The sequence below is a fragment of the Macaca fascicularis genome, chromosome 6 (assembly GCF_037993035.2).
Source record: "Macaca fascicularis isolate 582-1 chromosome 6, T2T-MFA8v1.1".
NCBI lineage: Eukaryota > Metazoa > Chordata > Mammalia > Primates > Cercopithecidae > Macaca > Macaca fascicularis.
In genome coordinates this window covers 134,752,004-134,775,459 of record NC_088380.1, presented here as the reverse complement: position 1 = coordinate 134,775,459, position 23,456 = coordinate 134,752,004, and the positions used below count along the sequence as shown (strand labels likewise).

At 33.2% G+C, this 23,456-nt stretch overlaps 1 protein-coding gene across 2 annotated transcripts in view; it reads right to left on the bottom strand.

The window, feature by feature from the left end:
• Positions 1–448: 448 nt before the first annotated feature.
• SLC12A2 (solute carrier family 12 member 2) overlaps positions 449–23,456 on the bottom strand; it is a 103,330-nt gene continuing 80,322 nt past the window's right edge. Inside the window, exons 18-27 of one of the 2 annotated variants that reach the window (XM_005557674.4) lie at positions 21,861–21,967; positions 17,830–17,909; positions 14,955–15,080; positions 12,521–12,568; positions 10,962–11,084; positions 9,034–9,145; positions 7,099–7,185; positions 5,554–5,689; positions 5,210–5,277; positions 449–3,602 (exon numbers count right to left, since the gene is read on the bottom strand). In XM_005557674.4, coding sequence (XP_005557731.1) covers positions 3,467–3,602; positions 5,210–5,277; positions 5,554–5,689; positions 7,099–7,185; positions 9,034–9,145; positions 10,962–11,084; positions 12,521–12,568; positions 14,955–15,080; positions 17,830–17,909; positions 21,861–21,967 — 1,023 coding nt within the window. In that variant the 3' untranslated portion in view covers positions 449–3,466. The remainder of the gene's footprint in view (positions 3,603–5,209; positions 5,278–5,553; positions 5,690–7,098; positions 7,186–9,033; positions 9,146–10,961; positions 11,085–12,520; positions 12,569–14,954; positions 15,081–17,829; positions 17,910–21,860; positions 21,968–23,456) is intronic. The other variant, XM_005557675.4, reaches the window with a different exon arrangement.

Below are 23,456 nucleotides of genomic sequence, written 5' to 3'. Positions count from 1 at the left end.
AAACAGCTGTCCTGCATATATACCACATCTACAGTCATGTTCAAATGAGAAAATGAAAATGCTTTCTAAAACTCTAAATGAGCTTAGATAAAAATCTTTGGAAGGAAAGAATCAGATGATATTCAGGGATTATGAATCGATTTTAATCTTCTAGTTTCCTCATTGACAAATGAGAGATTTGGCCCAAAGATAAAGCAGAATTAGAAAAGCCAGGTCACTTAAAAAAAACCCATAATGAGCTGCAGCTCAGATGGTTCAGTCATACTGTAAGTATTAACAGTGATTACTGCAAAGGTTTAGGAATAGTGAATGACTTTTCCAGGGCATGAATATTAAGGTAAAAGCTATTTTAAAAATTCAGAAATGAATGAAGCAATAGTTATCTAAATGACACAAAACCACAAAGCTGGCAAAAACTTGTAGATAAAATATAAGAATGGACATTAAATAGGTTGAATGAATCCACTTCCTTTATTGCAGTAACCTCTGTACAAAGCAGCAACTGCAATACTCAAGTTTAAAACATTAGAAAAGCATTTGTGTGACAGTTATAGTACAGTATTATCAAAATATTACATTTTCAAACTTAGCAGATAATCATCCACCAGAGCTCAAATCTTTAAATTATTTCCATAGTCTTAAAAAATATGTAATGTCAGAATGCATATAAAAAGAATGTAAAAGGAAACCTAAAATACAAATGGAATAATGTAACAAATAAATAGTTGATTTCAGTAACTGTTAATCATCAGCTTAACACCACCATTCTCTTTAAACTCACTGAATTCTTATTTATAGGAATAATGAACTGTCAAATGCCATGGCATAATTATTTATCTCCAAGCTATCACCAATGATTAGAACTAAAAAAATTTCGCACAAAAATCAAAATTCAGCATAAATAAAGCTATTTTTAGCTTCAACACTAGCTAGCATCTCTAAAAATTGCTAAAATAAGTACTATAACAATCTTGCAAATTTTCGACCTGATGTCTAGTGTTAAGTGAAAGTAATGCATTTTTTTAAGTGAAAAGCTTCTTACATTATTTCACAGACAGTATTACCCACCCCACATTATGAATATTTAGATACATTTTATGTACTTTATACACACATGTATGACGCATGACATTTGGTTCCTGTAGTACAGATCACAATGTTGTTTTCCTGAATGGGAAAAACTTAAAAAAGAAGTAAGTGTACCTGTGCACATTTCAAGATAGCAGCACTCAGTCCATGCCCTATTATCCATTTTTAAAGTTCACACGTTATTGTTTATTGAATAATATAATATTTCTACTGTCTTTACCCCCAAACAAACATTGCAAAACCTGCAATGGAACAATGCTGTGAGTTAAAATGTAGAATTTTCTCTTAAGAAAATCAGTTACTTCATTTTCTTAATATTCTGAATTCAAGTTATCAGATCTCTATACCTAGCTCATACTCATGCAGCAAAAATGCTGCACACCACTGAAAATAACGTTATAGATGTCTATCAAGATTCATGAAAACCAGCCGGGCGCAGTGGCTCACGCCTGTAATCCCAGCACTCTGGGAGGCCGAGGCGGGCAGATCACAAGGTCAAGAGATAGAGACCATCCTAGTCAATAATGTGAAACCCTGTCTCTACTCAAAATACAAAAATTAGCTGGGCATGGTGGCGTGCACCTGTAGTCCCAGCTACTAGGGAGGCTAAGGCAGGAGCATTGCTTGAACTGGAGAGGCGGAGGTTGCAGTGAGCTCAGATCACGTTACTGCATTCCAGCATGGCAACAGAGCGAGACTCCGTCTCAAAAAAAAAAAAAAAAAAAAAAGATTCATGAAAACCTGCATAAATTTTCCACCACAGAAACTTTTATCAATTGACCCACTTAACAGTACTTTAGGTGAAGTATTCTCCATTTTTGAACTGGAAAATTGTGTGAAATTACAGCATGCCCTTCAAATGATCACCTTTGTTCTCTATGAAACCTGTATCTGTTAATCTGATTTTGAACTTGTTTACTTAAACAAAAGTTTGCCTAATGAATCTTGATCACTTTAAAATGCAAAATACCAGCAACATAAATTTCATTATATATACACATATGCATCTGTGTATGCATATACATATATACACACACACACACAAATATGTAGACATCCCTTGAAATGTTTTCAGGAAATCCTTCCTTGAATTATAAATGAAAAACTTCACATTAATAATTTTATATAAAGCTTTTAGTAACATATGCACTGTCAAAATTGTACTAGTAGACTATGATGTCAAAACAGACATTTCAAAAGCACAAACTGGCAGTTCTTCTTAACACAAAAGTTTTAAAGTATTAAGAATGGATTAAATTTTAATGTTCAGAATAATCTGTTCAAACCTGAGTGTATTAAGACTAAGTGTACTTGACAATTGAATAATGAATGAATTAAGCCTAAAAACATTTCTCTAAGAAACCAGTGGTCCATTTAACCATTTGATGAAACATTATTTTAATGACTTATAAAGGATAGTGCAGTATACTGAAATTCCACTTAAATATTGAAATATTCTATTAAATGACATTGCTTTGTCTAAATTCCCTCCATAAAATCTGTTAGCATTTCTTAAAAGTCCCTCAGATTTGAGGGAAATTCTAAATTAGGACAGTTTTCTCTCCAAATAAATATAAATGATCTTGAGTATTTTTGTTTAAAGAATGTTTTTAAGCATGAAATAGAGAAGTATGGGATGAATCTTTAATCATCCCTAAGGTTTCAAGAAATAATAATATAGTAATAATAGCCAATCAGAGGGGTTAAAAAGGCATTTGGGGGGCTTTTTTTCCTAGCTCTGTATTAACATATACTCATATAAACCGTACCATGGGGTCACTTTTTGGTTACCATTTCCCCTTCCCCATTTTTCATTAACCTGCCCTAATTCTCACCTTTAATATCTAACAGATACCTTTATAAAATTAACAAAACACATACAGTACTCAACACTAAATGGTCAATGGAAGAAGACAAGCAGTGTTCATTTTGTTTTAAAGTGGAAGAGACTAGAAATAAAAACAACAGTTGAAGGCAAAGTTTGACATTCTATAAATTTATAAAAGAGGATATATGGATGAAATTTGGTTAATTTCAGAAGGCACCTCAAGGCTAAAGGCTTTTTGTACTTCTTTCATCAATCAAAAAGTTAACACACTTTTATTGCTATTCAAGTAGCAAAGGAAAACTACTCTCACAAACTTCAGTTCAACAGAGAAGAATCACCATTCATTAAGATTGAGATATGGAATTGACTAAAACCGAAGTCTCCATACACATATCAATGGAGCAACTTTCCTGTGTGCTTTCAAATTAATGAAATCATGAAAGAAAAGTCACTATTCGCCATTGTGATGTTCATGTGTCATTGAAGATTTCAGTTACTACACTAGGCACTGAAGTACCATTCTGGAGGGCTGTCCACTGTATAGAACATTTACGAGTAGAAGGTAAGGACACTCTGATGATTCCCACGAACTAGGAGGATTGGTGGTAGGTCCTTAGATAGAGCTTCTAACCATGCCATGTAGAGAGCACTGGACACAGCACCTTTTCGTGCAACTGGGAGACTCCTGGTATCAAAAAGAGAAAAAGAACCTGAGCAATGCATTGACAGAATAAAATGTAGCAAAAATTATAAATTAGATTACAATAAGTTACTATAAATTACTATAATTACAGAATATTTCTGAGTGCAGGAGAATTCTGCATATAGAATAACAACCACAGTTGTGTTGCTTTGCGATAGCGACTCATTTCTTAGAACTTATTATTGTCAGGCAATTTTGCCCTCATGAAAACATCATAAGAGTACTTACACAAACCAAGACAGTATAGCCTACTACACATCTAGGCCATATGACACTTGCTCCTAGGCTACAAACCTGTGCAGTATGTTACTGTAGTGAATACCATAGGCAACTGTAACACGATGGTAAGCATTTGCATAGCTAAATATAGAAAAGATACAGTAAAAATATGGTTTTTTTGTTTTTGTTTTTAAGAGAGATGGGTCTTAATACATTGTCCAGGCTGGACTCAAAACTTCAGGTCTCAAGCAATCCTCCCACCTCAGTCTCCCAAGTAGCTGAGACTACAGGTGCACACCATCGTGCCCAGCTTAATATATGGTATTACAATCTTATGGTACCACCATCGTACACGTGTATATAAAAGACTATAATCTTTCAACAAAGATTTTTAAGAATTTGTTCATAAGAAAAGTAAATATTTCTATAAACCACAGTATCTCTGAGATATAACACTAAACCCTAGATTTCCCCTTCTTTAATAAGAATAGAATTCTTTTAGGTGAAAGGTATGTTTACTATCCAAATTTAGAAAACAGAAGCTATATATGGATAAATGCAATTTTTATCTTCTTATCTCAGTTTTAATTTCTATTTATGGATGGTGGTAGCAGTGACCAGCTGCTTTGTAAGTTTTTCTCTAAATTTCTGCGTTTTAGTGTCTTTTCCATTACAGGTATTTATCATCAGCAAAACTTGAAACTTTCTGATTTATTAAATGCTTGTTGTTAAACTAACAATCTTTTGATAGTTTTTTTCATTATTTGGCTTTTTTTGTGGGGGAGAGGCCTGAGCTTTCCTATCTAAGGACACATGTTCCAGAACTGAGAAAATGTGGGTTCAAAGAATATCTAGCTAGCCTAGTTCAGTAGAGGAAGAGCCAAAGCAGGCATTTACATCTGTATTTAACTCAAGGACAATGTGTCGGTATGTAAAATTTGTGTGTGGAAAACATAAGAATGGGAATCCAGACAGGAATCACTATTCAAGTTTAATCTGCCAAATAACATTTTTTGGGTTATTTTCAAGAGGAAGCTGTCTGGGGTCCAAATTTTAACGTAGGACCCTCCTATCCACACATACTTAATGGCTATGCTATAGTGTTTACAAAGATAAGGAATTTTGAAAAGGTGAGAAGTGTAAACAAAAGGTTCCAATTACGATAAAAAAATTACTTGGGATTCATATAAGCTTAAGGTTAGTCTTTCTCCATATGCTTAAAGCATAGTATATTTTTACAAGTTTGTTTTTTCCTCCTTACAACAACTAAGTCAATATGGGTGTTATATAGATATGTGGCTGGAACAGAAATTAATTCAAAGCATATTATCAGAAATTAGCAAGAAAATCTTTATAAAGATATTACTTACATGACAATAATATTAGCTGTGCTTGAATGTTCCTTTAATAATTCATTTAACCTGATCTGCCGGTAGGTCTGAAATGAAACAGGACAAAGTCATTCCTAGACCATTTGGAAATAAGAATTTAGCATGGTTCATAAAACTATAAGGAGACAAAAAGAAATGGAAATGAATTTTAGTGTAATAAAAATCTTTTTTTTTTTTTAAATGCTTTCTGCTAACCTCAAATAAATCTACTTTAGAGTTCATTTATACAATTGACCCCTCCTATATCAAATTTGAAGTTCTTGGTTTTCATGTCTTTTATTATATAAAAAATCAATGAAAATAAAGCAGAAGTGAAAGAATACCTTGGTCTTATAAAGTTCAAGCTCATTATCTGTTATTCGCCATGGTTCATCTTCTTTCATTTTATCTGCAATATCTTGCTCTTTATCATCTTCATGAAGTCTGTATGGCTCAATCATTTCCTCAAAAGCTATAATACTTTAAAAAACAAAGAATTCTCACAACTAATCTTATTTTAAGTTACATAACAGAAAGATCTTAAATATTAAACTATAACTTGCAAAGTTAGTGCCTCTCATTTATTATGCTCCTCTCCATACCCCAACCATAATAATCACTGTGGCAATTTATTTCAAAAACAGCAATTTCTAGTCTCTCAAACTGATGAGAAAATTAGAACCCATATGGACAATACAGATTGTGCATCCCTAATCTGAAATCCAAACTGCTTCAAAATCTAAAACTTTCTAAGCACCAATATGATGTCTAATGGAAATGCTCAGTGAAACATTTTGAATTTCTGATTTTTGGATTAGGGATTCTAAACCAGCATGTATAATGAAAATGTTTCAAAATTAAAAAAAAAAAATCTGAAATCTGAAACACTTTTGGTTGACCCCAAGCATTTGGGATAAGGAATCTCCAACCTGTAATAAAATTGCATTTTTAACTGCTAAAGCTGACCTCCCTGTATCTACCCCTCCTCCCCTTATGGCCATTTTCTCTCAACCTAAATATATTTTACCATAGTAGCCAAAATGATCCCTTTGAGCAATAAGTCAAAATTGTGTTACTACTCTGCTCTAAAACACCCAAAGGCTTTCCCAGTTATCAATGAATAAAAGTAGTGTAAAAAAATGTACTAGAATATTTTGAAGGGGAAAAGGGCAGACACTAAAAATTTAAGGAAATGAAAAATTAATTTCTACATCCATATACTTACCAATAAAATAACATGAATGGCATTCTAATCCTCTATGAACATGAAAAATGTATTTTTCAGTATCAAATCTAGTATGAAGCACCCAGTACACAGTTTTACAATAAAAGCAATCTCACTTACAAATTTTACCTTACTATTTCCTATCTAAAAGGAATTCTTTACATCAGCTTTGTATTGATTCAACATTAATCTAAGAATTAACATTATATCAGGTAAAATAAATACAAATATCATTATAACAACCTGTATATACCATTTTAAGGTGGAATATTCCAAAGTCTTTCCTAGAAGAACTCTGAATGCAACTATTGTAGGCAAATGTTTAGATTTTCCTATTTTAGCAATAAAACAAAACAGTGGAAAGTAATAGGTATGTAGAGCAAGGACTGAGTGGTTATAACGACTGCAGGCAGGGGCAATGGAGATGAACCACCTTTCAGAAATCACATGTAAAGCTGTAATTTAAATCGTCTCTGAATATTGAAAACTCTTTAGACTTTCTTTAATATCTGATATATGCATACCAACTATCAATGCTAGATTTTTAAAATATTGACTTCACATGTAACTAACAGCAGGAAAATAAATCTCTGGGTTTTAATTAAGTTGAATCTGTCTGAGTAGGCCATCTATAAAAGGATCAGAAACTTGTAGAGTAACTTACTTTTCTTTCTTTGGTTTGGTATTGATATCTCCTAGGACCATAATGTCAGAAAAGTCTATTCGGAACTTGCTAAGCAAAGTAGCCATCCTACAACAAAAATAAATAGAATTAAGATACAAGTATTTTCATTCTATATTGGGCTGAATCCATATATCTGAAAAGCATAATTTATAGAAAAAGTCAGTCTATCATGTGCTAAACAATGTCCATTTGAATTAATTCACACCATTCATTCACAAAGCAGACTTAAATTCACTGAGTACTTTACTTTCTGAGTAATCAACTGAGTATTTTACTTTCTCTGTATCTCTCCTTAGTACTGAGTAATGGACAAAGAGACATTAATAATTAAATTTAAATGGCAGCTAATGTTTCTTAAGTTTAGTCAAACTATATTGATAAGTACATAAATTTCAATAAAAACTAGTAGACAAATATTTATTTTTGGATTATTCTTCCATCCAAGAAGAATGCTTATCTCAGGGCCCAAATATGACCTGTGGGCCATACTGAAGATATAGTTGATGGCAGATTAAGTTCATAGCATTTTGGGGGAGGAGGGAACTGGAACAGGACATAGAAAAGGAGCATCAACAAGCCTGATTTTTCAGTAAATACCTTTCTGAAGGCATAGCTGGCAATGAAACATTGGTGGCAACAATAGAACAGTTGAAGTGCACATATATACAAAAAAATGCAATTTTATTTGTAATGAAAATGTTTTTAAATTGAGATATGAGAAAAAAGATTTGCTACAGGTTTGATTATTAAATTTATTATTAGCATTTCTTGCATAATTCACTATTTGAAATGAATAAACACCTAGTTGAATTCCAGAACCTATCAATTAAGTGCCTACTATAAAACATGCTAAACATAACAGGGCCCACAAAACTTAAATAAGAAAATAAATATAATACCTGCCAGAATGTGATGAGTGGTAGGTATAAAGTACATTGTGATTCCGGAAAGAAACATAACAACTAGATCTGGGGGTAAGGCGGGGGAAACAGGAAAGGCACTATGAAGAACTGAGCTAGGTTTTAAAGAGTGCAGTATTTAAAGAGATAAAAGGAGAGGCAAGTGAAGAGCTATTTACAGTAGAGAGATGAGAGTAGGCAAAGGAGTAAAAGCCTGAAGTCACATGCATGCTTAGAGCATATGGAAAAGTGTACTGAAGTATAAGGCATACTGGGGGAAATAGAAGAACAGAAAGGGAATGAGAGGACAGACTGTCAAGGGCCTTGACTGCTACATTATAACAATTAGATTTTCTATGGCAGGTAGCAGGAAAGTCGTGAAAGTATTTTGGGTAGAGGAATTATATGGTCAAAACTCTGCTTTCTGAAAAATAAAACTGGGTTTCAATGCTTCTAAATACCCATGTCTTTGATCCATAATGTGTACAATATACACATTAATTAGGTTGAAGATTATGCACATTATGTAGTCTGTACAATATACATCTTACAGGTCAAAGACAAAACGAGTACTTACAGAGCAGGAGAGAAATACTGAAACAAGAACTATAATTGTGACAGTATATTCGGAAAGAATCGGATGAATGACAATGGCATCCTGCATTTTGTTGTCTAGAGTCTACAACAAAATGTATCCCATATACAAATAGGTAATGTTTGTGCACTTTCTCCCCTGATTAAAAGAAAAATGTTGCTTAGCACTTTAAAGTTACAAGTATTTAAGAAGGACATTCTAAAATGCTAATATGTTAAAAAAAATTACATCTAAGTAAAATTAAGTATCTACTAGTTAAACATGAAGACTACAAGGTTATATTCAAAATTTTTAACTTCAGTAAAGAACAAAGCAAGATAACAGACATTTTCTGGATTGTCTAATTTTTATCCTATCAAATTTATACCGTAGCAATGAAGTGCTACTAGATGCATGCCCTTCAATGTGAAATAAACTTACGCTCTCCGGTCATGGTCTATTCTGTTTATTTTTCCACCAATGAATACTCTGATCTTACAATCTTTCCATTTTTTCTTCGTAGTCAGAAGGTAAGGTATCAATAAGGTCAAACCTGAATTATAAAAATATAATGAATCATTTACTAAATGCTAATTTCTTAATCAGGAACATCAATTTAGCCTTGAAAAACATGTCTACTACAACACCATATAAAACAAAAATATTATTTCTGTCCTTCCTTGATAATTCAGTCAAAAAGCCATTAGCAGACCTGAGAAAGAAAGGACTCCTAATGGAGTCTGATCCCATTCAAGGAAGGTAGCCAAATGGGATAGTGTATTTATTGACCTTAGCAGGAGCCATGTTTAACAATGAAATTAGAAATATGAAAAGGTAGAAGCTGGACTGAAATTGGTTTTTGATCTCCATTTATATCTCCACACACACATATACAAGGAGTTCCTGGCTCTGTCCATCGAGAAGGCCTGGGAGCAGTGACACTCTAGTAGACACAAGCATATCCAATGCCCTGATCTTTGTTACTAAACACTGTTATTCAGTAAAAGGAACCAGCATTCCTTGGATAAAGGGTTACTTTCATGGCTATGAAGAGAAAGTGTAAAACAATAAAACTGAGCCTGGAATATCTTCTTGTGTTGGAAAATAACTCAAAAGAATGACTGGGACATGATAAATGGAAAGAAATCAGCCTAAGGAGGACTGTGCTGGCGAAATATGGGACAATTGGAACATCAAAACAAACGAAAGTAACAAATTATATTCTGGCATAGTTTGGATATCAGCCCCTACTGAAATCTCATAGTGAACTGTAATTAATCCCCAGTGCTGGAGGTGGAGCTTAGTGAGGTGTTTGGATCATGGGGGTTGGTCCCTCAAGGTTTGGTGCTTGTCTTTGTGATAGTTCTCATGAGATCGGGACATTTAAAAGTGTGTGGCATCTCTGTCTCCTGTGTCTCTCTCACTCCTGCTTTCATCATGTGTTGTGCCTGTTCCTGCTTTGCCTTCTGCTGTAAGTAAAAGCTCCCTGAGGCTTCTCCAGAAGCTGAGTGATGTCAGGACCATGCTTGTGTGGCCTGCAGAATCGTCAGCAAATTAAACCTCTTTTCTTTACAAACTACCCAGTCTCAGGTATTTCTTCAAAGCAACACAAGAACAGTCTAACACATATCCTACTGAATATCAATAAAATAGGAATTGATGAGTCCACACTGACAGAAATAAAGAGAAAGTTCTTCCTTACAATAAAATGCCAACTAATAAATGAGGAAGAAACGATGGAACAGGAACATCATCATTTGGCAACCACAACAATAACAACAATAAACATCAATGGATGCTAAAGATAGTGGCGAAGGCTGCAAGAATAGTGTATTTACATAGTCTCAGAGTAATTCCTCTGTGCCATCCCCAATACCTGTAATTATAAATGTGGGGGGGGGGAGGATAACTTTTCAGTGAATAAACGTGGTAAAAACCATATATTACTCAATGGTTAATTTCATCAGTGACGGGACAAATCAACATCCTGTGCCACCTGATGAGATGTAGACAGAAGAGCACAGCATCACTTCTGTAATATTTCTGCCAAAGATAGACAACCTAAAAACTAATTAAATAAAACATAAAAATAGCCCTTCAAATTGGGTGACAGTCAACAAAACGGTTCATAATATTAAAAGTTAAGGTCATGAAGCTCAAGGAAATACTACTGAACAACCTCCGCATTAGGGATACTGAAAAGACCAAACTGCTAAATGCTGTGCCTGATTCTGAAATGAATCCTTTTGCTTTTGGGAATGCTGGCAAAATTTGAATGGGGTCCACGGGTAAAGAGTGCCTGCCATTTCTTACTATTTTCACAATTTTACTAAATTTAAAATCATTTTTTAAAAAATTAACAACCTTACCTCCATCATCAAAAAGCCACCAGACATCAATAGTATTCTTTCCTTGTTTTTTCTGAAACTGTGTACTAGCTTCAAGAAGCTTTTGGTCAGCTACATTTAAAGGCACAATAGGGCCTTTGGATTCTACAGGATTAAGCAAAAAATAAAATGTAAGCAAAGTAAATATTAAAGTCCCTTTTGCTGAATTCCTATCGTTTCCTAATTTTTTTATATTCAGATGTTTATACTACAGACAATTCAGACAACTGTATATGGCATCTACCATAAGCTTTCAGTTGTTTATAATAAAAGTTTACTTTATAAATGGCTAGAGAGAAATAACTCTTTACAATAGCTAAACCAATCCAAATTATCTGCCTAATTACTAATATTTTCAAGCATTCTGAATGAATGTAAGAGAATCATAAATAACAGTCAAAAAATTATACTGAGCTGCTAGATTTTGTGTTTTGAAAAGCTGATTTAGTCAAACTGGACAAATCAAGTTTATATCTGTTCTGTGAAACTATTTCTTTGGTAATCTGGTATCTCAATAATTTAAAGCTCACAACTTTTTAAAAGACAAAGTTGTTATCTGTAATAAAAATGAAAGATGGGAGTTGAAGACATACTAACACATTCTTACAATGATCACAGTGAAACCTTAGTCTAAAGAAAGACTTCTAATTTTTACCTATGTTTTGTCCCCAATAGGTGGAACCCAATTCTAAAGCCATATAACCACCGCATCTTTCTCTGAACCACAGAAAGATGGTGGGAGCTCCTTGGAAGGGCACCCATCTGCTGCAGGCCTGAGAACAGTACACCAAGGAGTTCCCATTTATATTCCCAGGAGTTAAAACAAAACAAAATGAAACAAAAAACAGCATTGATTCCGTGAGCAAGCAAATGACTACCATGAAACTCCTACACCAAAATTTTAAAAGCAGAAATCCATATGAGGACATCTGATTACTTCTGCAGAATGTCACTTTTCATGCTGCTGTGATATATGCAAACATGACAAATGATTTTGCACGATGAAATAATATGGCTACCAAACCACACTGCTCCATAACTCTCACCTCTATCTCCTTCTCATAAAATTCATGTATGTTGACATGACTGTGTATCTCCCAAACGCAGCACGACTGTGAGAAATATTGTAATTTTTGAAATGAAAAATACATTAGTATCAAAATTGAGGACTTGGCTGGGTACAACTGATGGTAAAGAATGCAAGTGACACTGCAAATAAAACCTGTTTCAGTGTCCCTACTTATCATCTAAACCATGCAGTTTAAATTAAAAAAAAAATTAATACCGGCTGTCTGGGTCTGAATATTTCAGAAATGCTACGATGATTGAAAAGAATTTGTCTGTGATATAACTCCATTTCCTGGGAAGGCTTACCTCTTTAGACTAATAATACTTTTTCTAATCTGCATTCACAGAACTGTAACATTACCTCACCATGAAAATAAAAACCAAGGTTGAAAAAAAAAGAAGGGAATAAGGCTGGAGTTAAAGAGTTTACAGTATGAAAAAGGGATTAAAATAAAATGATGAAAAATGCCTGCCTTTTTTCAACAGTGGTTGAGTTGCAGTCTTGCCATCCTCTTCCTCAACTAGATTATGTTTAAAAAACACAAAAATATGTTAATTGCCTTTATATTAATAAAATAATAAAAATGCAACTAGAGCACATTTATAAACAAAATATAGTAGGAAGCAACAGTCCACTGAAAAATAAGACTGAAGATTAATATTTTCTGCACTGAGTGCTGAAGCTTCTAAAAAGCACACATATTTGAGACCCCTCCCCTACAGGATGACTAACACCTCTAATTTCTGTAAAATTATTTTTTAAATTTCAGCGTATTTTTAAAATTTTTACACTTTCATACTTGAGAAGATACTGAACTGTGGCTTATAAAGTATAAATGACATTAAACATTGATATTGCAGATAATAAATTTTAAACATGCCACTGCATCACTGTGCAAATAACTGAAGAGCAATTTTAGAAACATTTAATGGATATTTGTTGTTTGTAAAAAATTAATCACCACTTGAAATATTAAGAAATTTGATCAGAGAAGAATTTTTGCTTTATATAAAACGCCAGGTTATACAGCAGTGATTTTTCTCAAATATATAAATGTATATGTGTATGTATATATGTGTGCATATATTTATCCATTTATATTTAAAAATATCTACAAATATTTTTCTGGCATTAAAAATTTTCCTAATCTCATTCTGTTCCCTTAATATAAGCTTGTATTAAAATATTTGTTTACGGCATATAAAACTCCGGACTTAGGAGAGTATACTGCAATGGGCTCTGGAGTTAGACTGCAAGATTGCAATCTTCCCTCTACTCATTTTACTAGCTGAGTGAGCTTTCGTTACTGAACTTGCTTTTCTAAAGAGGTGTTAGTACCTACCTCTTAAGCTTGTTATACTAATGCAAGTATTAATGCACTGAGCTCTAGGCCTGGCAGAAAGTATTTAAAGGGTGTTCTTTACGACTCTTTGCATGATGTATGCTTCAATAACCAAGACAAACACAGCTAAATACTGTAGATTTATAATAACTACACAGTAATGTCTCTAATTCTGAAGACTTTAAAATGTATAAACTTTTCTATAATATCTATGCTGCTGACTTTGAGAATAACTGACAGAAAATAAACACAAAGCAAACGCTAATTTCTTAAACTTGTAATGGAAAAAGAATCAACTATATTTAATTTTATAGCATTCAATATTGTTCTTATAAAGCAGATATTTAATGGCATTTGTCTTTGATAATAAAAATTATAAATATAACTATGGATATGCTGCATTTGTTTAAAAGAGCTCAGAAATGTCAAGGAAATCTTGACATTTAACAATTATAAAGTAAGTTAAAGGCATTTAGATTTTTACAATAAAAAGGTAAGTAGAAATGTACTGACCCACTTTCCTGTTCTATAAAAATAATGATTTCATAAGATTGTAACATATATTAATTAGCTAATATATGGGTAACATCCACTATAATGTGGGTGCATGGAGTAGATGCTTGATATGTATTACTTCTTACCCTCCCATTAAACTTCACCTATTAATTCCCAACAGATTCTGTAGAAAAAGAATGTTTGAAGCAAAAGAAAAAAACAAAAAAGAGGAAATGAAAGAATGTATACTGCAAACTAAAATAAATGCTGGAATATAAGAACAGTTATCAGAATCAGTTTATAGAATTTTGAGGAAAAACAAAATAAATTATAATCAAGCCAGCATAGAACCGAAAAGGAAAATGGGTGTGAACTAAACTTTACTAATACTCTAAGCCAACAAGGTAAATAAGAAGGAAAGAAATAAAAAGCAACATTACTGCTTCTAAACAATATAGAAGAGATAAACTGCACAAAGACATGATTGGTCCAAGGTTGTAATTTCAGAAAAAGAATGGGAAATACTTTGCAGGAATCAAAAGTATGTTATAGTCTGATGATTTACAGCGCAGATTTTTTTCTTGTTGAGTGTCAGCTAGGAATAGGACAGATGGAGATACTAGACCGAACAGAGGTAGGAGAGTGAGGGTGGGAGAGTAAGATTTGGAAGTCATCCTTCTTTTCTTCTCAAACATGACACACAGATTTGTGGATGAAATTATGTGAAAGTTTCATGAGTTTGTTACTTTAAAATTACCATGTTCTTTCCAAATTTAGATTTAACCTATGCTTCAAATTAAAATGTTTTATTTAAAGCAACTATAAATAAAAACACAGAGGCCATATTAGTAAATATCTGGCATGGTTTCTGTCTGATGATCTACTCTAGTACCTTACACAGCTAGTCATTTTGTAGCCATTTTTGAAAGCCATAAATTCTACCTGACCAGCAAGAAATGACCAGTACAAGTTTGAGAACAGGTTATTTTTATAAGATATATAATTAAAAATATTTCTCCCAAATTAAAACATTACTATTAATAAGACTTATTGTTTGAATGAAAATTACCTTTGTGTGTAACCGGTTTTTCACTGAGTGGTTTGGAAGTATCTAAATCGGATTTTTTACTATACTCCACACTTACTACCACATCCTTGGTGCCAGGTGATTTCTCTTGTGATGACAGTAATTCTTCTGTAGACACAAAATTATTTAAAATAGTATCTAAGTCATATTTTAACTGTTAAATAAGGCATTATGGTTTAGTAATAAAACTATTATGAAAAAATAAGTTTGTTATAAATGCCTTCTTATTTAAACAACTGTGATAATCTGTTTGAAATGACTATTTATTTAAATACGTAAACCACAACTAGGTTATAGGTTGAATATTCTGATCTGAAAATCTGAAACTTTTTACATACCTAACATGATGCTCAAAGGAAATGCTCAATGGAGCATTTCAGATTTTGGATTTCTGAACCAGAGATGCTCAACTGGTAAGTACCATGTAATGCAAACATTCCAAAATCAACCTCCTCCCTCCAAATTCTGAAACCCTTCACGTTCCAAGCATTTTGGATACAGATACATAAACTGTATTTGAATTACGAGCTAGAGAATTAGTAATGAGTACAATTCATAGAACAGTAGAATCTGGTAGACAGTAATACATAGTATGTGAATCAATTCTGCTCTCAAAATCAGTTACATAAAAAATGTAAAATGTAACAACTGTCCATAGATATGTAAGATGACAGACAATACTGAAAAATTATACCCACCACTATAAAACGAAGACTACAGTCTTCCTAAGTTCATGGTGAAAGTACCATTTCTTCCTTTTAAAGTAGTTTTTCTTCATTTTCTCTTTTTGTCAGAGTTAGTAAAGATTTAACTTCCACCATACAAATATGTATCACAAAGACAAATATAAAACTGATAGTATGTCCATAATCCTCATCATTTATTTGTGTAAATGAAGAGAAACAAAAGAAACTACATGCCAGCACTATGCTAAAAGCTCACAGGCCTTAATCTCCTTTTTAATCTTAACAACCAACCTGTAAGGTAAATACATTTTAACAGATAAGGAAACTGAGGCTTGGAAGTCACCAAATTTGCCTAGGCTACAAAACATCTAACAGAAAAGGCTGAGATTTTTAAAGCAGATTTGCCTGACTCCAATGCCTATGCCCTTAATTCTTATGCCCAAATTCCTGTTTTAAAACTTAACGATGAGTAATAAGGTATTCAAAAACATTTCACAATGATTATAAATACATGAAAATACTTTTTAAAAGTTTCAATCACATTCAAACTTCAGTAAATGATAGAACTATATAATTTATTCATCAAACTGTGATATGTGAAAGGGAACACTACTATTTATGTTGAGTTAACAGGTATAAGGCACTCTAAACCTCAATTCTGGTAGAGCAAGAAGTAATTGAATAATTTGCCAAACCTACTCCAGATTGCTGAAAATGCTTATTTGGTTACATGGATAAAGACCTCAAAGTGTTTCAAAACTGCAGACTGCCCTTAAAGGGGTAAAGAGAGGGAAGATTAAAACAATTTAAATACAGAAGCAGATACTTCTTAAGTATTTAGGCTTAGGGGTAATATGTTATATATGTAAATTTTCTTAAGCTTATAATTTCTTAAACTACCAGAAAATCTTCACAGAATATAAAAATCTTCACAGTTGGTTTTTTTTTTTCTCCTGCTTTGTTTTGTTTTGAGACAGAGTCTTGCTCTTGTCGCCCAGGCTGGAGTGCAATGGAGCAATCTTGGCTCACTGTAGCCTCTGCCTCCTGGGTTCAAGCAATTCTCCTGCCTCTGCTTCCCGAACATCTGGAATTACAAGCATGCCTGGCTAATTTTTGAATTTTTAGTAGAGACGTGGCTTCACCATGCTGGTCAGGCTGGTCTCAAACTTCTGATCTCTGGTCATCCACTCACCTCGACCTCCCAACATGCTGGGATTACAGGCATAGGCCATGGTGCCTGGCCATAGTTTTTATAAAGTTGGCAAAAGCAGTAATTATACCTTACTTAGGCTTTAATCTTCACTTCCAAAAATGCTTTAAAAGTTACACACTATATTATTTACACACTATTCCTGACATGTCAAAATTATACAGTAATGATGGGAGACAAGAAAAGTACATAGAAAGGGGGAACACATAGGGAGATGTCTGTAGTGACAGAACAGTTCTGTATCTTTATTGCAATGGTGGTTACACAAATGAACACATAGTAAGTGGCACACAACTACACAATCACACACAAGAGTTGTAAAACTGCTGAAATATGAAAAAGGTCCGTGGATTGTTCCAATGTCAATTTCCTGGCTTGGATACAGTACCTTAGGATAAGGCAAGATATTACCATTGGGGGAAACTGGATGAAGGGTACAGAGGACCTCTCTACTATTTTTTTGCAACTTCTTGTGAATCTATAAATATTTTTAAATTAAAAAATGATTTTTAAAAAAACATTCATTAGGTCTGCTGAAGATAGAAAACATTATGACAAAGTTTAGGCTTCTACTATCAATATGACTGTACAAAGCATAGTTTTATAAATATGAAAATGTCTAATGATTTAGTGGTCATTTAAAAATTTTTCCTCAGGCTATTTTACTTATGTCTTTAAAAAACCTGGCCAACAGACAAACCTAACTAATGTCTGCTTCTCTTAAGCTTATCCTTTGGATTGAATTTTATTCTCTCCAGTAATAATCACTAACCATCATCCAGGTTGGTACAAAGAGAAAACACAAACTTTAGTGGAGTCAAACAGATGTGATCTTAAAATGCCATATAGTAAGTCCATGACACATAATTATTAAAAGTAATGAAGAGTTCGTGAGAATATAATTTTCTAACAAAGTAGTTTATTTTTTTTAAATAAGAAACTTATTTCAAGCAAAATTTACCTTGTCCTTGAAGATGAGATATATCCAGACCTTCTTTTAGGCGAATAACCACTACTCCATATTGTATGTCAAAGGCATCACTAAAAACAAACAAACAAACAAAAACAACAAAAAAAACACAAAAATTTGTGTTATCCTCTATAAAATAAAGATAATAGTAGATGATCTCTAAAATTACTTTCAGCTTTAAATGTCTGATTTTTAAAACATGCTTTGAAAATCACTAAATCACTTGTTGAGATATGTATGTTAGTTTCAAATCCCACAACATTCTCTTCTGTAATACCCTTGAAAACTACTTTTCAGATCTTTGCAGTACTGACATTATACCTACAGCAGTGGTTTAAAGCAGCAGCAGTATTTTTATCCTTCTGAGTTAAATTATAGAAAAACTACTTTCAGAATCCCGCTATATTTATATTTGGGCTTATACCATTAAAACCAAGAGAAATACATGAAGACACACACACAAAAACCTACATGCTACTGCGAATGATAGCAGGTTCCAGGATATGAAGAAATTCTTTTTGAAAAGACTGAGGGAATTTTAATACAATTTTTAAATTTTTACAAAACTGATTTGAACAGTGGTTCAAAGATTTTACATACATCTGCAAATACATATTTACCTCTCCCTTTTTTTTTTTTTTTTTGAGACAGAGTCTCACTCAGTCACCCAGGCTGGAGTGCAGTGGCGTGATCTTGGCTCACTACAACCTCTGCCTCCCGTGTTCAAGCAATTGTTCTGCCTCAGCCTCCCAAGTAGATGGGAGTACAGATGCGTACCACCACGCCCGGCTAATTTTTGTATTTTTAGTAGAAATGGGGTTTCACCACATTGGCCAGATTCCTGACCTCGTGATCCACCTGCCTCATCCTCCCAAAGTGCTGGGATTACAGGCGTGATCCCTTTCATTTTTAAAAACACAATTGAGAGCATTCTATACACACAGAAAATACATTAAAATTTCAAACACAGCTTTAAAACCAGACTTAAACCCTGGAATCTCAGTTATGAGCATAAATCTTCATTTTAATCCAAGTTTTTCTCAAATCTACTGAATTAATTTTAAATTTTGAAGCATCATGTTGTTCTCTGATAGTGGTAACAGGTTTAACTTTCATCTTTAATATTTTTCATTGCACAAGTAATAAGTATTCACTGTAGACATATTAAAAATGATATATTAAGATATAGCTGTATGAAATTAAAAAGGCTAAAATCCAATAAAATGGTCAAATTATTAATCTTACTGACAAATGGAAGAATGTGTTCAGGATATAATATATGGTTATAAAAGGTCTCTTGTTTTTAAATCATGGAGAGACAATCTGGCCACATTCCTAAGATGAGCTAACTAAAGTTAAAAAAGTCACTGGAGAAAGAAATTTAACAGGCAATATTAAATAGATGGATATATGATAGATGATATAGACAGGTAGATGCATGGATAGATGGATATGGTTTTTGAGAGAAGCAAAACAGAGTTTAAGGAATTAATTTAAGGAATTAATCTTTCTCAGCTGTATCTTGAAAGATCTCATTAATACTAGAGGAAAAAATAACTACAGACATTTGAAAAATTGGTTAATCAATTAAATCAAAATCAATTTCTTTAAAGCTAGGGAATATAGCTCCCCAAGTTTACTGTGGATTAAAACGAATAAATGTTTTTGTTATAAGCTATAAAAATTGATTTGCAGCTTCAGATCTTATATACTACTAATAAAAACAACATATAAAGCATACCTAAATTGCACAAGGTATTTAAAAATCACAGCTAAAACATCAGTGGAAGTGCAACAAGATAAAGAATAAGCAGTGTCACTGCTTTGAAACTGCTATTAATTTACATGGTTCTAAAATCAGAAAGTGGTATTTCACCTATCCTTTAACTGCTGCCTGACGTACAGGAGTCATGTTCAGAGTAATATTCAACGTTCAGAACACTCACTCACTTTAATCCCTAGAAGGTCAGAGTCAGAAAGACCCCTTCCAGTGTTCCATTATGAGTAACTACACCTAATAACGTGACAGGTGTATGAAATAATTTGTAAAAAATGTCACTTTTTCTATTTTTTAGGATAATTACTTCATCTCACTGCTCTTAGGTCTTGAGAGAGAAAAAGCATAGCCCACAGCTCATGGGTTTCACGGCTCATGGACCACATTAATCTTTCTGTCCCTAATCCCTATACATACAGAATACAGAATTAGAAAGCCACAATGAGGTTTTGCTTACAAAAAAGTTAATAAAACCAAAGCTCAACAGTAGTGACAACATGCAACAAATCAGCAGAGTTTTAATTTTACAAAAAGCATTTAACAATTAGTTGGTAAATCTTGTTTACCATATATATTACTAATCCATATAAAGAGATCCTTTAAAAAGTAGAGTATGAGATCCAGCTGTTTCCTCAAAGACTTTTCAAATGTCACTAACAAAACCATCACATGTGAGACAGGCAAATATATGCGGTTATAGCCAAAGATACAACAGGAGTTTCAGCAAAGAAGTGACTCCAGTGAGAAAAAAGGGTGATCAGATCAAAATTCATAGAGAAAATAGGACTTAAACTTTAATCTTAATAGGACTTAAACTTTAATCTTAAAGCTACTTTGTAAATAAAAGTGTTTTGTTTGTTTTAAAGGACAATTATAAGAAGTAGACAGTTTTATTTCATCAGTGCTTAGGATGAGAAAAAAAAACTCCTCAAATCAAGTATGGCATAGTGGAGAGGGAATGCTTATCTTCAGTATAAACAAGATAAACAGGTTAGGAAAATCTTAGAATAGTAGGAAAACAAGTACTTTTCAAGATTAAGAAGAAAATCTGGCAAAAACAAACAAAAAAAAAGGTTTTATTCTTTTTGTTAAGTAACTCGGTTTCAAAAAGCATGTGGTAGATTACACTCAACAGACACATCCACAAAAATCCACAAACAGAATACAACCAGAAAGACAAAGTAGCAAAAGAATAAAAAAGAACACACTAGACCAGGGGTCCCCAATCCCCGGGTCATGGACCAGTGGTGGGTGGGGTCATGGACCAGTGGTGGGTGGGGCCTGTTAGGAACTGGGCAGGCTACACAGCAGAAGGTGAGCCATGGGCAGGTGAGCATTACCACCTGAGGTACACCCCCTGTCAGATCAGCAGCGGCACCAGATTCTCAAAGGAGTGCAAACCCTATTATGAACTGCACATGTGAGGAATCTAAGCTGTGCGCTCCTTAGGAAAATTTAGTGCCTGATGATCCTCAATTGTCTCCCATCACCCCCAGATGGGACTATCTAGTTGCAGAAAAACAAGCTCAGGACTCCCACTGAGTCTACATTATGTTGAATAGGTAATAATAAAAGTCCACAATAAATGTAATGCGCTTGAATCATCCTGAAACCACAGCCCCCACCACTACCCATGTCTGTGGAAAAATCGTTTTCCATGAAACTGGTTCCTGGTGCCAGAAAGGTTGGGGACTGCTGCACTAGACAACCCAAAAAACGGAAGTTACAGTGAACTCAAACTTAACTCTTCAAGATGGTAGAAAAACAAAACATGTAAGTACATTTAAATAAAAGAAATGTAAATAACTTAATGAATGAACCAAATGATTAACTGCAAAATTTGTTTGGAAGGGGAACAAGCCTAAACAGGGATAAAATACCCTTCCTCAGCACATTATAATAACATAGTTTAGGAGGTGATGGGTCTAACATTCGGGAACTCTGCTCAGCAACAGCTGTAGGAATAGGAAAAAGTTTACAAACTTAAATGAGAAGCCAGAGTGTATACATATACATACATAGGTATGTGTGTATACATATATGCATGTATGTAAAGAGACATACAAAGATCAATAAAAAATTGTTAATAGATTATCAATTTAAAACCCAGATGATTTGTGTGATTCTTTTCGTTCTTATATTTCCATTAGAAGAGACGTGAGAAACAGGTTCCAAAAATTAGGGCAAGCTTTCAAAATTAACATTTTCTAAATGAACTACATTATTGAATTAAAAAGATACTTACTGAAATAAGTTTATATACATATCCACATCCCTCATATCTGCTTGCAACCAATCTTTCTTAAATCCAAGGACAAGTGTGTTTGGCTTCATACGACCAAGACCAGCAGCCTAAAATATAGGGTCAATATAACTTTACAGATATATTATTTTCAACAAAATATTTTCTGAAGTGATAAAACTGTCCTCCAAATTGACAGCTTCTATAGACACTCTTAGCAAAAATTCTTCAGCATTGCATATATGCATATTACAAATTATATATACTACTCCACTGATATTACTTATAAGTAAACATACACAAAAATATAATTTAAAAATAAAATACTTGAAAAGTTCTAAATGTACATTTTTGTACTTTTATGATCTACCAAAATTTTCGTATTTTTTCTAAGAGAAATAGAATATAATTTTAAAAATTATAATACAGTGGTATTCTCGTTTATATATTTTGATAACAGCCATTAAAAACTACAAACAAAAGTCCAAATGAATGCAGTTCTGAATCACATCAATACTAAAATCTGAATTTGTCCTACCAATCATGCAAAAGTTTTTGCTGACATTTGGCTAATTTCCTTCCTCAGTTGTTCCATCAATTTTTCTTGCAACCTATTCAGGATTTGCAACTCAGTATGTTTAACAATAGGGAATCGGTTTTGGGGTCTCCCTTCAGCCCTTCCTGGATACCAAAATCTGCAAATGCTCAAGTCCCTTATACAAAATGGCATAGTATTTGCATATAACCTACACATATCCCTGCTTATTCTTTAAATCATCTCAAGATTACTCATAATAGCTAATACAATATAGTTATATTGTATTTTAAAATTTGTATTATTTTTATGGTTGTATTATTATTTTTTCAAATAATTTTAAGCCATGGTTGGTTGAATCTGTAGATGTAAACCTGCAGACACAGAGGGCCAAAGTATCCCCCCAAATCTACTCAATCTAAGATTTCTAAACACATCAGAAAATTCTGTTTCCAAGATTGTGTGCACACACGTTTTAGTATTTTATTGTAGAAAAAGAGGAATAAAAAAATTGTCATTTTAACCATTTTTAAATGTACAATTCAATAGTATTAATTATATTCACAATGTTATATAATCAACACTACTATCTAGTTCTAAACATTTTTCATCACCCCAAACAGAAATTCTATAACCATCAAGTAATAATTACCCATCCCCTTCTCCCTCCAACCCTTGGTAATATCTACTTCTGTCTCTATGAATCTGCCTATTCTAGATATTGTATGAGTGAAATAACAGTATACGTCCTTGGCATAATGTCTTCAAGGTTAATCCATGTTGTAGAACTTCGTTCCTTTATATGGCTGAATAATATTTCATATTACATACACACAACACACATACATACACACATACACCACATTTGTTTATCCATTCATCTCTTGGGAGACACTTTTATCTTTTGGCTATTGTGAACAACACCGCAATGAATATTTTTTATCTGTCCCTTTTGTTGCTCATGCTTTTGGTGTCATATCTAAGAATTGACTAACAAATCCAATGCCATGAAGTCTTATTGCTATGTTTTCTTCTAAGAGTTTTATGGGTTTTGCTCTCATGAT